The following is a 13985-nucleotide window of genomic DNA, read 5'->3' on the forward strand; positions in this document are numbered from 1 at the left end:
CCTTTCTGTTCCCCTTTCTCGGTACTTCTTTCCCTCCTCACTGCCCCCTTCTACTCGTCCTCGTCTTCTTTTCGTCCTCCACCAAATTTGAACAGTTATCGATTCTCCTCCTTCCTTTCACCTTCAAGTGTTGTGTGACACTAAATTGAAGCAAACTTCGCTCTCCTAATGATGTCTGTGCATTTCTGTTTTTCCACCAGGTGGATTTTAAGCCTTTGAAATAGGGTAGCCAGTTGCAGCGTTGCAGCTCTCAAGCATTTTGAATCCCTTAAACCAGCATAACCTTTAGACTCTCTCCACCCAAGGAAAGCACCAGAGACGCACAGAGAGCCACAGTGTTAAAAATATAGGACATAAGAAGTGCAAAATACTATTTTTACTTAAAAATAAGGACCCTTTCTTCAGGGTGGGAAGAAATACAGGTCACCTTCCCCAGAATCTGGCCTACCCTTTGCTCAGTGGGCCCCTTTTGCCCTCTCCTGTATTGCTTCTGGTACCAATGTGGAGTATTTCCTTAATAAGTAGGAGGGAAGTGTTTTAAATCTAGACCAAAATAGGCCTGTGGGGGTATGTGTGTATTCTTTAGTTTAGTGTCATGCAGATAATTGCGAGATTTTTTTTTTCTTAATAAAAATCCGTGACAGAAATTTTAAAAACTCTTCTGCAGTGTAAAAATAGAGACAGAGATATCAGCATGTGCTGGTCAATTGGGCGTCCATTTTAAACCTGTGCACTGAGGCCAGTTACAGCGCTGGTACTCATGTACTTACTCCATAGATTAATGAGGAATTACAGGGTGGCATTTTCCGGTTGTGCTGCCGTACCTTCCGAGGGCTCTTCAGGATGACAGCTGCTGTCAGCAGTGACATCACTGAGCATGGTTGCACGTTTTCTCAAGGAAAAAACATTTGTATGTAAAACTTGTAGTATCTAACACTAGCATATTGCAAATGTTCATCCAGGTGTGTTTTTAGGAGGGTCTATTTTTCTTTGTATCTTATTTGAAAATTCTTTTTAAGATGTGCTATAATCTATTTATAGTTTTCTACTGGAACTCTGTTACTAGAGCTCAGAAAGTGTGGAGCAGCTACAGTAGTTTTTTTTTTTGAAAGAATCTGTAGCACTTAAAGTAGCAGAAATCATTTTTAGCATTTGTTATGTGATCGCTATCTTGGTGTATTTTATATCAAGTTGTTTTTAAGCCCGGGGCATACTGAACTTAAATAGTATGCATTTTTTAAAAGTATCCCCATGGGAAGTGGCTGCCAGCATTGTGTATTTAAAAAAAAAAAAAAAAAAGTAAATAATTGCAACCAAATGCTCGCTGCTCTCTGGTGCTGGGCTGTATTTTAGGTAAGGTATTACATGTGTAATGTAATCCAGTTAAATACTTTATGCTCAGACTGAATTGTTTTAAAATCCTATATTTAGCGCTAACAATCAAATGCTGCAATTTTTGAGGTTAAAATATGTTTTCCTAAAGCTGTAGGTGCTTTTTCATGTGCAGACTGAGTAGGAAAGAAATGCACTGACTACTAGTAGGTTGTTGCGTGTAAGTTTCCTCTCTGGGAGTTGCTAGTCGAGTAGTGGTCCAGAGCTAACTCCACTTCCGTTTACTGAAGGTGCTAAAAGGAGGCAGGCAGTATTTTAAGGTTTCCTTAGATATATCCTTAACAGCAGATGCATCCTATGTACTGGCATCTTCTGATGATGTTTTGCATGCAACTGTAAAGCTCTCCATGCCATTGTTTTTGATAGGCTGACACGTGGAGTGTCCTTAAAATCGCGTGTATCGGACGTGCTCCAGGCGTCGTGCTGGCCGACCTTTCCTGGGGGGATGTGAGTTTGTGCAGACAGGTGTTCAGGGCTGCTGTCGTGGCTCTGTTGGTTAGCGGACTGGAAGCGTCGCATCCGTAAGCGGCGCACCTATGGGAGTAAAACCTGTTTTGCCTTCTTAGTGTGGAGTGATGGAGAGTTCCTTTCCGAGGTTCTGACGGCCCTGTTAGGGCAGAGTTCTGCCCTGGCGGAGCGATTGCGGCTGCGGCCCGGTGGCCGCCAGGGGGCTTCGTCTGCACGGCGATGCGGCCCCGCGCCCCGCCGGGTGGGAGCACCTGCGCCAGGGACGGGCGAGCCGCTGGCCGCCTCCTGGTCTCCAGGTGTGCCGCCAGGCCTGCAGGGAGCAGCTCGGTGACTGGTCGTCCGGTGATACCGAGAGCTGTCCGTTAGTGCTGCCAGGATTTCTTTTTCTTGTATCTGTTACTACCAACGTAAAGGAGGCATAACGCTTTTAGTTTTTTTTTTTCCTGAGAGCTCTTAGCCTAGGGGTCAGTGTAACTGAGGTTGGAATGTTGTTGTTTCTTCATTGTTTTTAGGAGGTACTTGTATAAGGGCATTCGTTTCACAGATTGTTTGAGCCCTGACCTCGATTCCATATGTTTGTACGTTTTAATGGAATATTTAAACAAAAGAAAAATGAGTTTGGAATTTTTGGCAGGGAAATTGAAGGAATTGTAGCACAGTTACTTTGAGTATTAGCTGTGCTTTTATAATGTCTAACACCTGTAAGAAACTGAAAGAATCTGTGGTTATTTCATTGTGGTTATCTGCGTTTTGTGGTACATCAGAGCAGTTTCCTTGGTTTTGCAGTACTGTATCGCTAGACATGCTAGCATAACTGAAGGATGTTTGCGTTTAGAATGGTGAAACTGAAACCTCCATGCACAGTTTTAGAAATGTGGGTATTTTTACATCGTAGCATTAACTCAGTTAAATTAGCTAAAGATTATGCAAAATATTATTGCCACTTACACGTGGCTTTTCATTTGTTTACATTGTGAACAATTTAAGTGTTCTCACATTACACAGCGAGAAATTACACATTTGGGTTGTACAAGTTACTCTTTGATTCAAGTCTCCAAACTTCTCCTGTCAGTACCTGGACTCTGTACTGCAGTCCCTCACCAGGCCACATAACATGAAATGATCCAGATGCATGGACTAGTGAAATCTGTTTAAGTTGCAGCAAATGCTTTTTAGCCTTATTTCTCTCCTTACCTTGATAGCCTCCCTCATCTGCTTCATTTTCTTTTTTCTTTTTCTGTCGGTTCAGTCTTGGGTCCCTTCTGTAAGATTTCCTCCCTTTGTGCTTTTGTGTTTTCTTGAATGACTTTGTCAATAGCCTGATCAGGTAGTCTTGCACTAAGAAATTCCTGTGAGCAGTAGGCATGCCTTAAGCAGTAGGAGCTTTTCCTGTGGAGGAAGGATTATGAATTTATTTTTCCCATAAGCTTGCACTATTTACTTTGCTGTTAAAATAAAAGCTTTGAACGTGTATTGAATGCTCTTGAGTATTCAGAAATCTGTAGATAAGTCACTTGAGAGGCCTAAGTTCAGACTTGTGAAGTGATGATAATTGGAACGTCTGCAGTTTACCTGTGTTATTCCTTGATCTAATCTGTGTAGTTTGTTTGTGTTTTGTGATTTTTGCCAACAGCAGCAATGACAATTGATTCCCCGGAGTACTGTATTCCAGCTGAGGGGTGATGGTCTGTTTTGAATATAGAAATAAAATTTAGGCCTTGCTTTAATTCTGGGCAATGCAATAGAGATTTTCAAATTTTTCATATTGCAAGGAGAGATTTAGGATTTCCAACCCTGGAAAAATAGTGGTCCTTAACTGTTGTCTCTAGCCAGCGTTAGAGTGAGAAGAGGACCATGGAAGAACTTTCCTTGCTTGCCGGTGTTGTTTTCAGCTTCTTAGTTTCTTGTGGTCATGAGCAGTTCTGGAGAGTCTTTCAAACAACACTTATGCTTCAGCCTTGTTGGGTCTGCAGACTGTAAACATTTTTAGGTTCAGAAAATAATTTCAGAAAGTATTCCAGAGTACTCGAAAGTATTTGTGTGTAAGTGATTTTCTTGGCTGTGGACCCACCTGCAACTTCATATGCAGCTGCAATTACTGAATAATGACAAGTGATACTATTTTAGTATTTATTAGTTGCTGATAATATCATAGCCCATGCTAATATTTAGAATTTTGCTCAGAAGACTTTGAGATACGTGTATTTGGAAATAAATGGTATCTGTGGCTCTAACTGATCTTTTGATGTTTGGTACCACAAGTTGAGAATTGCAGTATTGCTCTGGTATTGATACGTTGCTTATCACTTGCTGAGTCTTTCTTTTTATCAAAAAGAAGACTTAGTAAAGCTTAAGATTTTTCAGCTACCAATATTATTTCCAAGCAGAAGTAGAATTACTGGGAATGTAATTGTAAATGACATAGAAGAAAAAGATAACTTTTGGATGTTATGCTTAACGCATTTACAGCATGGCACTGGACCTTGGACAAAACCATTCCTTAGTTAAAAGTGGCCTGCACCATAAGCTAGTCCAAATGCATCAAGTTTCATTCCTTTTCTGTGTCTTAGTATATGTAATACTGACCTGGCATCAAAAGTCTGTTTTTGTGTGGTTGCAAACTGAAGCTCCATGGAAGAGACTGGTTTTTGATAAGTGTACTGTAGTTAGTTGCTGCTATAAAATCAACGTTTATCCAGGTTTATTACGAGTAAGAGGATTTTGCTGTAGACTGTACTTTTTTTTTTTTAGTAATAAGATTTATATATTTATCTATGCATTCATTTTATGTATTCTCTACTTAACTGTTTGTTTCTAGTTCATCTTAAAAACCTGTATTTGGTCTTTCAAAGTTACAAATTCTTCTGCAAGTAATTGTGATTTTTTTTCTTGTATTACCTATTTTGTATATTATCTGAGATAGTGTATTCACTTAGAGGCTTCTGCTACCTAAATATTGTTGAAATACCACCTTGCACTTCTGAAATCACTTACTTAGGATGGGTTATGTCTTCTGTCTGTTCCAAGTATTAATAGCTGTGTTTAGAGGATTTAAATTAAGAGAAAGATCCAGCTTGGGCTCTGAGTTGTGTATTCAGTTTATAGATTTAAAATGGGGGAAACAGTTTTCTTGTGTAAGTTAAGAGTTATACCTTTTCTGATCGCTGCTTCTGCTTTCGTAATTTTGAAATTGTTGATGAATCTTACCTTTGTTTTCAGATCCCTCAGGGAAGGACTTACTGAAGGTCACTGTTTAAATTTGGTGACATCACTGCAGAAAGATCACAGCAGGATAATCATCCTGCTTTGCACCTTGTTTTTCTAACAGTAAGTTTAGGCTTTAGGTCTTCATAATCTGATTTTTAAGGGGGGGCAGGTGGGTGAGTAAATACAAGATGGTACACCTTGTTTTCTTTATAACTGCACCAGGAAATCTAAAAGCCTGTGGAGACATGGTCTTATGACACGATTGTTGAAGGTCAGAGATTCTTCCTGCAGTGATGTCATACGCTTCAGTTCTTCAAAATCCTTCTGTTTACACATAGAAGTGCTCTATTATTTTCAATTCAAAGACTGAAATAACTTGCAGAAAACAACCCCTCCTTTGAGTCTCTGACAAAAAATTAGTTGGTATAGAACTTGAAATGTTTTCAGTTTGTTATACTGGAAATAGGCAGGTTCAAGTAAGATAATGAAAGTACCGTATTGTAAACATTCAGTGTATATTTTAAAACTGTACGGAACTATACAGAACCTTTAAAATAACTGCGCTAAGAAAAATCTTCCATTTGGGCAGCAACTTAATGATGATTACGTATTAAATAAAAGTTTCTACCAACTTTATTACTTAATTAAAATAAGCTTCACTCTGAGTTTGCATTGCACAGTCAGTATAGAGTAGAAATTTAAAATAAAACAAAAACTGTTTTTTAAATATCTTAAGTGATTCAACTCCCAATGTTTTGAAAGTCTTCTATGTCAGAAATTTTGTGAGAGAGTAGTTTCTTTGCTTTTCGTTGTAAGTGTCCCATTTCACCTTACTCTTAGTTCTTAGTCCTTAAAAATATATCAGTTAGATGAAACATTTATTGCTAGAGGAGGAAGAACATTTGCTATGCGAAGATGTAGGTGATCTGAAAGTATTGATTGAGTCTTGTAAAGTAGTTGCAAATTGACAGCGTCTTCCTGATTAAATGAAATAATCTTGTGAAGGAAGATCTGTGTTTAGTCCACATCAAATGTGTATTGTGCTGTGTTAAACAGAAAACATTTTTATAGTGGAAGTGGTGACTAAACTTCTCATCCTAGTGGTTTGAATGATGCTACTGTGATAAGGTTCACTTTAGAAAGAAAACACTGGGTTGGTTTATTTGTACTAATATAAACACTGTGAAGGATTTACTTTCACTAAGTGTTTTTGTTTGCGGAGCCATTTTCTTTTAGTAAATTGTGTGTTTTAAGAATATAAAAATACAGTGGAAAAGGTAAAAAGCAAAATTCTTTCTGAATGCCTTGAGTAATTTTTTTAAAACAAAACAGAAATTCCTAAAAAGCAGCATAAAAGTTTTACTTGTTGCAATATAAAAACTATTAAGTATTAAAAATTACTGACTTTACTTTCCCTTTCTTTTTTAAATGTAAGTCATAGTTTATTCTTTCTTAAAAAGGTATTTTTCTTCACTGTTTCTATACCTGAAAGCTTTTTCTTTTAATGTATTATGTATTTCTGTCTTGTGGTCAGTGAGCCTTATTATAAAGATGATTACATAGAAATCTGAAGGTCTGATCAGAGGCACAGTATCTGTTTCTAGGTGGAAAACTCTGACCAGACATACATTCTGTATAGCCAGTATGTTAAAGGTTTCAAAATTTCCATCTTCTATTACAATGTGATACAAATACTTTTTTAAAGCTACTTAATGGCTTCAAGTGTTCTAACATTTGTGAATTAGTTTTTAGGCAGATTTTGAGAGCCTGCTGGGTGATTGATCTTGGATTCCCAGTATTACCAAACATCATGATTAGAAAAAGACCCAGAAGGATCGAGTCTAATTTATGGCTCCATGCAGCCTCTCCTTCCCCCCGCCCTCCCCCAAAAAATAGATAAATCAAAAGCTTACTTATTTCTTCTTACCAAAGGAAGTTACTATAGTAGCATTCTCAAGAATTTTTTGCTGAGAATGACAACATAGCAAATAAAACTGAGCTACTGAGATTAAGATTTTAGTGCTAGGACTCCTCATGCCTTTTTCCTTCATATATGGTTTATTTACTTACATATTTAGGTAATTTACATTGTTCAAAGCAACATACTCCAGAAATATAAAAGGAAATAAGTAATCTGTGTATTCTGTTTATAGTATCATGCGATTACTTTTATTTTTCCATCCTCTTGATTAGAAAATACATTATTAACATATTTTTCTACCGGAAGTAATATTATGAACATATTTTCACAAAATGGTTGAAGTTAGCAGGGACCTCTGAGTCCATCTGGTCCAGTCCCTACTCCAGTGGGGCCACTTAGAGCAGGTTGCCCAGGAATCTGTACAGGTCGCTCTTGAATATATTGAAGTGAGGGAAGTTCCACAATCTCTTTGAGCAGCCTATTTCCATGCTGAGTCACTTGCATTTTTTTAAAATAAAAATAAATTTAAAATGTTTGTATGGGATCTCCTGCATTTCAGTTTGTGCCTGTTGCCTCTTCTGTTGTCATTCACCATTACTGGAAGGAATTTGTCTCTGCCTTCTTCACACCTTCCCTCCAAATATTTATATACATCGATGAGATCCCTCCAGGTTAAACAATTTCAGCCTTTCCTTATCTGAGAGAATGAGAGATGTTTTAATCCGCTAATGAATGTGATGGCCCTTCACTGGCCATTCTACAGCGTGTCCGTATATTTCGTATTGTATGGACACAATAGTCCAGGTGTGGCCTCACCGGTGCTGAAATAGAGGGGAAAGACCAACTCTTTGGACACACTTGTGACTCTCTTCCTAATGCAGCCTAAGATACCATTAGCTTTCTTTGCCACAAGGCCACGGTATGTATTCATGATAACTTGCTGCCCACTGGGATCCCCAGGTCTGCATCTGCAAAGCTACTTTCCGTATGGTTGGCCTCCAGCGTATATTGATATATGCAATCGTTCTTCTCCAAGTTTGTGCTTCTCCTTGTTGAACTGCATGGGGTTCCTGTCAGCCTTTTTCTCCACGCTATCAAGGTCCCTCTGTAAGGCACTGTAAACTTGTGATGTATCAGCCTTTCCTCCCAGTTATGTGTAGTCTTCAAACTTGCTGTGAGTACTCTCTGCCCCATCATCCAAATCATTACGGAAGATGTTGAACTGTACTAGACACAGGATTAATTCCTGTGGTACTCCTCCAGTTTGTGGCCTCCAACTTGGCCTTGTCATCAACTAGGCCACCATATTCATGATGACAAACCGCTGGGGCTGGCCATTCAGTCATCATTTGTTTTGTTTTCATCATAGTGCAATTGTTTCTAAAACAGTAAATATCTTTCCATTTGCAGTATGTACATAAGCAACATCTTCTTGTTAATAACCGATAGTACTGCTCATTATATGAGATGACAGCTTCAGTAAAACCACTAGATCTTTGATATAATTCTATGGAAGTTTGTGTGCATTGAGTTTCTGTTTACAGTTATTCTGGTTTTTTTTTTTATTTTCAAGAGACAAGGATGGGTAGTACTTTTTAGTATTTTTTAGTATTTTTAAAAACCTGAGAATTAAGTCTTTCTGTGTTAATATCTGTATACCAACGTTCACATTTTTTTCAGTAAAATTTAGGTTAGAAGTTTCTCCTTGAGCAGTCTACTGTTAGTGTGCAAATAAGTAGTTTACTTTTGCAGATAGGTGGTAACTGAGTTGCATTGTCAACTTCCTGGTTTTACAGCTTCGTATTTAGAAAGTTTCTCTACTGAAAACTAAAAGTCAAATGCACAAATGTACACAAAATTAATGTTATTCATGCAAGTAAGCCTGCTATCCGGTGGAAATGTGAGCATAAATGAAAATACATGTATGTGAATATTTCTCTGGATTTGTTACTGTAATGTATTTATCCATCGCGAGAGCCAGCCACCGTAAAACTTGACTTGCCCCTCATCTGAAGTAACAAGGAAAATTCTGATAGAGCAGAAAATGCTACTTAGTGCCTGTAAGTTGTGAAAGAAAACATTTGTTCTTTTCAGCCATACTCTGATCACCTATTCAAATAGATGAGCCGTTACTAAACTAAAACCTGTTTATTTTTATCTCTTTGATATGCGATTAATGTGAATAAACTATGAGCTCAAGATCTCATTTAAAGTAGTTGTGAAGCATTCATGTACAGAGAAGATAATTTCAGGGTAAACAAGCAATATAGCTTTTAAAATTTCTTTTCGCTTGTGAATTACAGAAAGGAAATACCTGCAATCTGTAATTTTTTTTCCTTTTTTTCTTTAGGAAGATGATCCTTCTTCATCCTGAGTGTCTGAGCTCTCAATGACAAGCTGAAACAAGAACAACTGAAAGCTGTTTGTGAAACCCTGGATATACAATTTAAACTTGTAGGAACATTTCCAGAATGAAAACCACATCCAGTTACCTTAATAATTGCCAAATGATGAGAGGAAAGTTATGATGGCAAAAAACAAAGAGCCACGTCCCCCATCCTATGCTGTTAGTGTTGTTGGACTGTCTGGAACTGAAAAGGATAAAGGTAATTGTGGAGTTGGAAAGTCGTGTTTGTGCAATAGATTCGTTCGTTCAAAAGCAGATGAATATTATCCTGAGCATACCTCTGTGCTTAGCACAATTGACTTTGGAGGAAGAGTTGTTAACAATGATCACTTTTTGTACTGGGGTGACGTAACACAAAGCGGGGAGGATGGAATTGACTGCAGAATTCATGTAATTGAACAGACTGAGTTCATTGATGATCAGACTTTCTTGCCTCATCGGAGTACGAACTTACAACCATACATAAAACGTGCAGCTGCCTCCAAACTGCAGTCAGCAGAAAAATTAATGTACATTTGCACAGATCAGCTGGGCTTGGAGCAAGACTTTGAGCAAAAACAAATGCCTGAAGGGAAATTAAGCATAGATGGATTTTTACTGTGCATTGATGTAAGCCAAGGATGTAATAGGAAGTTTGATGATCAACTTAAATTTGTGAATAATCTCTATATTCAGCTATCAAAATCTAAGAAACCCATAATAATAGCAGCAACAAAATGTGATGAATGTGTGGATCATTATCTACGAGAGGTTCAGGCATTTGCTTCTAATAAGAAGAACCTTGTGGTAGTGGAAACATCAGCAAGATTCAATGTCAACGTTGAAACTTGTTTTACTGCCCTGGTACAAATGATGGATAAGACCCGTGGTAAACCTAAAATAATCCCCTACTTGGATGCCTACAAAACTCAAAGACAGCTAGTTGTTACAGCAACAGACAAGTTTGAAAAACTTGTCCAAACTGTGAGAGACTATCATGCTACTTGGAAAACCGTTAGTAATAAACTGAAAAACCACCCTGATTATGAAGAGTACATAAATTTGGAAGGAACAAAAAAGGCCAAAAATACATTTTCAAAACACATAGAGCAGCTTAAACAGGAACATATTAGAAAAAGAAAAGAAGAATATATTAATGCATTGCCGAGAGCTCTTAATACTCTTCTGTCAAATCTGGATGAGATTGAACATTTGAGCTGGTCAGAAGCTTTGAAGTTAATGGAGAAAAGGCCTGACTTCCCTTCCTGTTTCGTAGTGCTTGAAAAAACACCCTGGGATGAAACTGACCATATAGATAAAGTGAATGACAGAAGGATTCCGTTTGACCTTCTCACTACACTAGAGGCAGAAAAAGTTTATCAAAATCATGTGCAGCATCTTATATCTGAAAAAAGGAGGATTGAAATGAAGGAGAAATTCAAAAAAACACTTGAGAAAATCCAGTTCATTTCACCTGGACAGCCATGGGAAGAAGTTATATGTTTTGTTATGGAGGATGAGGCATTCAAATACATCACTGATGCAGATAGTAAGGAAGTGTATGGTAGGCATCAGAGGGAGATTGTTGAAAAAGCCAAAGAGGAGTTTCAGGAAATGCTTTTTGAACATTCAGAGCTATTTTATGACCTGGATCTTAATGCAACACCAAGTTCAGATAAGATGAGTGAAATTCATGCAGTTCTGAGTGAGGAGCCTAGATACAAAGCTTTACAGAAACTTGCACCTGATAGAGAATCTCTTTTGCTCAAACACATAGGATTTGTTTATCATCCAACTAAAGAAACTTGCCTCAGTGGCCAAAATTGCATGGACATTAAAGTAGAGCAGTTACTTGCCAGCAGTCTTCTGCAGTTGGACCATGGCCGTTCAAATTTATACCATGATAGTGCCAACATAGACAAGGTTAATCTTTTCATTTTGGGCAAAGATGGCCTTGCACAAGAGTTAGCAAATGAAATTCGGACACAATCCACTGATGATGAATATGCATTAGATGGAAAAATATATGAGCTAGATCTTAGGCCAGTTGATGCAAAATCCCCATACCTGTTGACTCAGTTGTGGACCTCTACCTTCAAACCACATGGTTGTTTCTGTGTATTTAACTCTATTGAATCACTGAATTTTATTGGGGACTGCATTGCAAAAATAAGAGCTGAAGCATCTCAGATAAGGAGAGACAAGTACATGGCTAATCTTCCGTTTACGTTAATACTGGCTAATCAGAGGGACAGCGTTAGCAAGAATCTGCCTATTCTGAGACATCAGGGACAGCAGTTGGCCAACAAATTACAATGTCCTTTTGTAGATGTGCCTGCTGGTACATATCCACGCAAATTTAATGAGACCCAAATAAAACAAGCTCTGAGGGGAGTACTGGAAGCAGTTAAACACCACTTTGATGTTGTAAGTCCTGTTCCCACCATTAAAGATCTGTCAGAAGCTGACTTAAGAATTGTCATGTGTGCTATGTGTGGTGATCCATTCAGTGTAGATCTCATTCTTTCACCCTTCCTTGACTCTCACTCCTGTAGTGCTGCTCAGGCTGGCCAAAACAATTCTTTGATGCTTGATAAAATTATAGGTGAAAAGAGGCGTAGAATACAAATAACTATATTATCGTACCATTCCTCAATTGGTGTAAGGAAAGATGAACTCGTTCATGGATATATACTTGTTTACTCTGCAAAGCGGAAGGCATCCATGGGAATGCTTCGGGCATTTCTTTCTGAAGTTCAGGATACAATTCCTGTCCAGTTAGTGGCTGTTACGGATAGCCAGGCAGACTTTTTTGAGAATGAAGCTATCAAGGAGCTCATGACTGAAGGAGAACACATAGCAACTGAGATTACTGCAAAGTTTACAGCTTTGTATTCATTATCTCAATATCATCGTCAAACAGAGGTCTTCACTTTGTTCTTCAGTGATGTATTAGAGAAGAAAAACATGATTGAAAGTTCCTATATGTCAGACAGCACAAGGGAGACAACGCATACAAGTGAGGATGTTTTTTCAAGGTCTCCCAGAGGAAGTTCCCTTGACTATAATTACCCAGATTCAGAGGATGATGCTGAGGGACCGCCACCGTACAGTCCAATTGGTGACGACGTAAGGTTACTGCCGACCCCTAGTGACCGTTCAAAGTACCGACTGGACTTGGAAGGAAACGAGTATCCTATTCACAGCACACCACTCAATTGTCATGACCACGAACGCAACCATAAAGTGCCTCCTCCAATAAAACCGAAACCCCTTGTTCCAAGAACAAATGTGAAAAAACTGGATCCTAACCTCCTGAAAACAATTGAGGCAGGTATTGGTAAAAATCCAAGGAAGCAACCTTCTCGAGTGCCTGTAGCGCCACCAGAAGATGTAGACCAATCTGACAATTATGCTGAACCTATTGACACTATTTTCAAACATAAAGGCTTTGCAGATGATATTTACGCAGTTCCAGATGATAGTCAGAATCGTATTATTAAAGTTCGAAACTCAATGCCTGTAAATGTTCAGGGTGATGAAGAAAATGGGTTTTCTGACAGAATATCTAAAAGTCATGGGGAAAGAAGACCTTCAAAGTACAAATATAAGTCTAAGACATTGTTCAGCAAAGCTAAGTCTTACTATAGGAGAACACATTCAGATGCAAGTGATGATGAGGCTTTTACCACCTCTAAAGCTAAAAGAAAAGGAAGACATCGTGGAAGTGAAGAAGACCCACTTCTTTCACCTGTTGAAACATGGAAGGGTGGCATAGATAATCCTGCTATTACATCAGATCAAGAATTGGATGATAAAAAAACAAAAAAGAAAACTCAAAAAGTGAAAGAAGATAAGAAGGTAAGTCAGTTGTTTATGTTGTGAACCACATGTATTTATATATATTATTGGCTGTTTTACGCATCTAATGTATTATAAGAAGGGAGAAGTCAAAATATGCAAGATTCCTTATTTTGAAAAATATACAGTAAAATTTTTAAGTGGCATTATTTCATTTTGCTCAAGATTTCTCCAGCAGACTTGAGGAGTGACATGGGTTGTCTGTCTAATCAGTTGTTTGACAAGTTTTAGCTCTTTTCGTTTCTGTATGTACCTATGCTGTTTCACTTCCTTCTGTACGTGTAAGTTAAGGCAGAATTTAGTCTACAAATCCTCCCTTGTTAATCATGATATCTGTTTGAAAAAAAAACAAGGTAAAAAAAACCAACAAAGCAAAACCTACTTTATGAATACAGGAGAAGAACTGGTTCTTTCAGTTCTTGCAGTTCTGGCTGTTGGAATGAAGTTAAGGGCTGGTGAATGAAAGGAGTGGTTTCCTTTTCATTCTCAGTTGTCTGCTGGGAACGTGGAACTCTTTTTTTTAAAAAGCATGAAAAGGGATCTTCTTATAGTGGCTTTACTGACTACTGCATTTTCCTAGTGTGTGCAAATAAGTAATCAACCTGTACAATTTTCTGTTAAAACAAAGGGCAGAAAATGCCCACCTAGTGTAAGTTTCTAAATAATTGATATTCTCCTTAAAAAATGCCTGTTTGATTTTGATCTTTGTTTGTTGTTTACTTTTTGTTTTATTTTATTTTTTTAAGTTTA

The 13985-nt window shown here is 37.9% G+C and overlaps 1 protein-coding gene across 3 annotated transcripts in view; it reads left to right on the plus strand.

The window, feature by feature from the left end:
• ARHGAP5 (Rho GTPase activating protein 5) overlaps positions 1 to 13985 on the plus strand; it is a 49543-nt gene that overhangs the window by 619 nt on the left and 34939 nt on the right. For 2 of the 3 annotated variants that reach the window (XM_021401842.1, XM_021401840.1), the window contains exon 2: positions 9339 to 13235. In XM_021401842.1, coding sequence (XP_021257517.1) covers positions 9513 to 13235 — 3723 coding nt within the window. In that variant the 5' untranslated portion in view covers positions 9339 to 9512. Of the gene's footprint in view, positions 1 to 5079; positions 5188 to 9338; positions 13236 to 13985 lie in introns of all 3 variants that reach the window. The other variant, XM_021401841.1, reaches the window with a different exon arrangement.

The sequence above is a fragment of the Numida meleagris genome, chromosome 6 (genome assembly GCF_002078875.1).
Source record: "Numida meleagris isolate 19003 breed g44 Domestic line chromosome 6, NumMel1.0, whole genome shotgun sequence".
In the NCBI taxonomy this organism is placed as follows: domain Eukaryota; kingdom Metazoa; phylum Chordata; class Aves; order Galliformes; family Numididae; genus Numida; species Numida meleagris.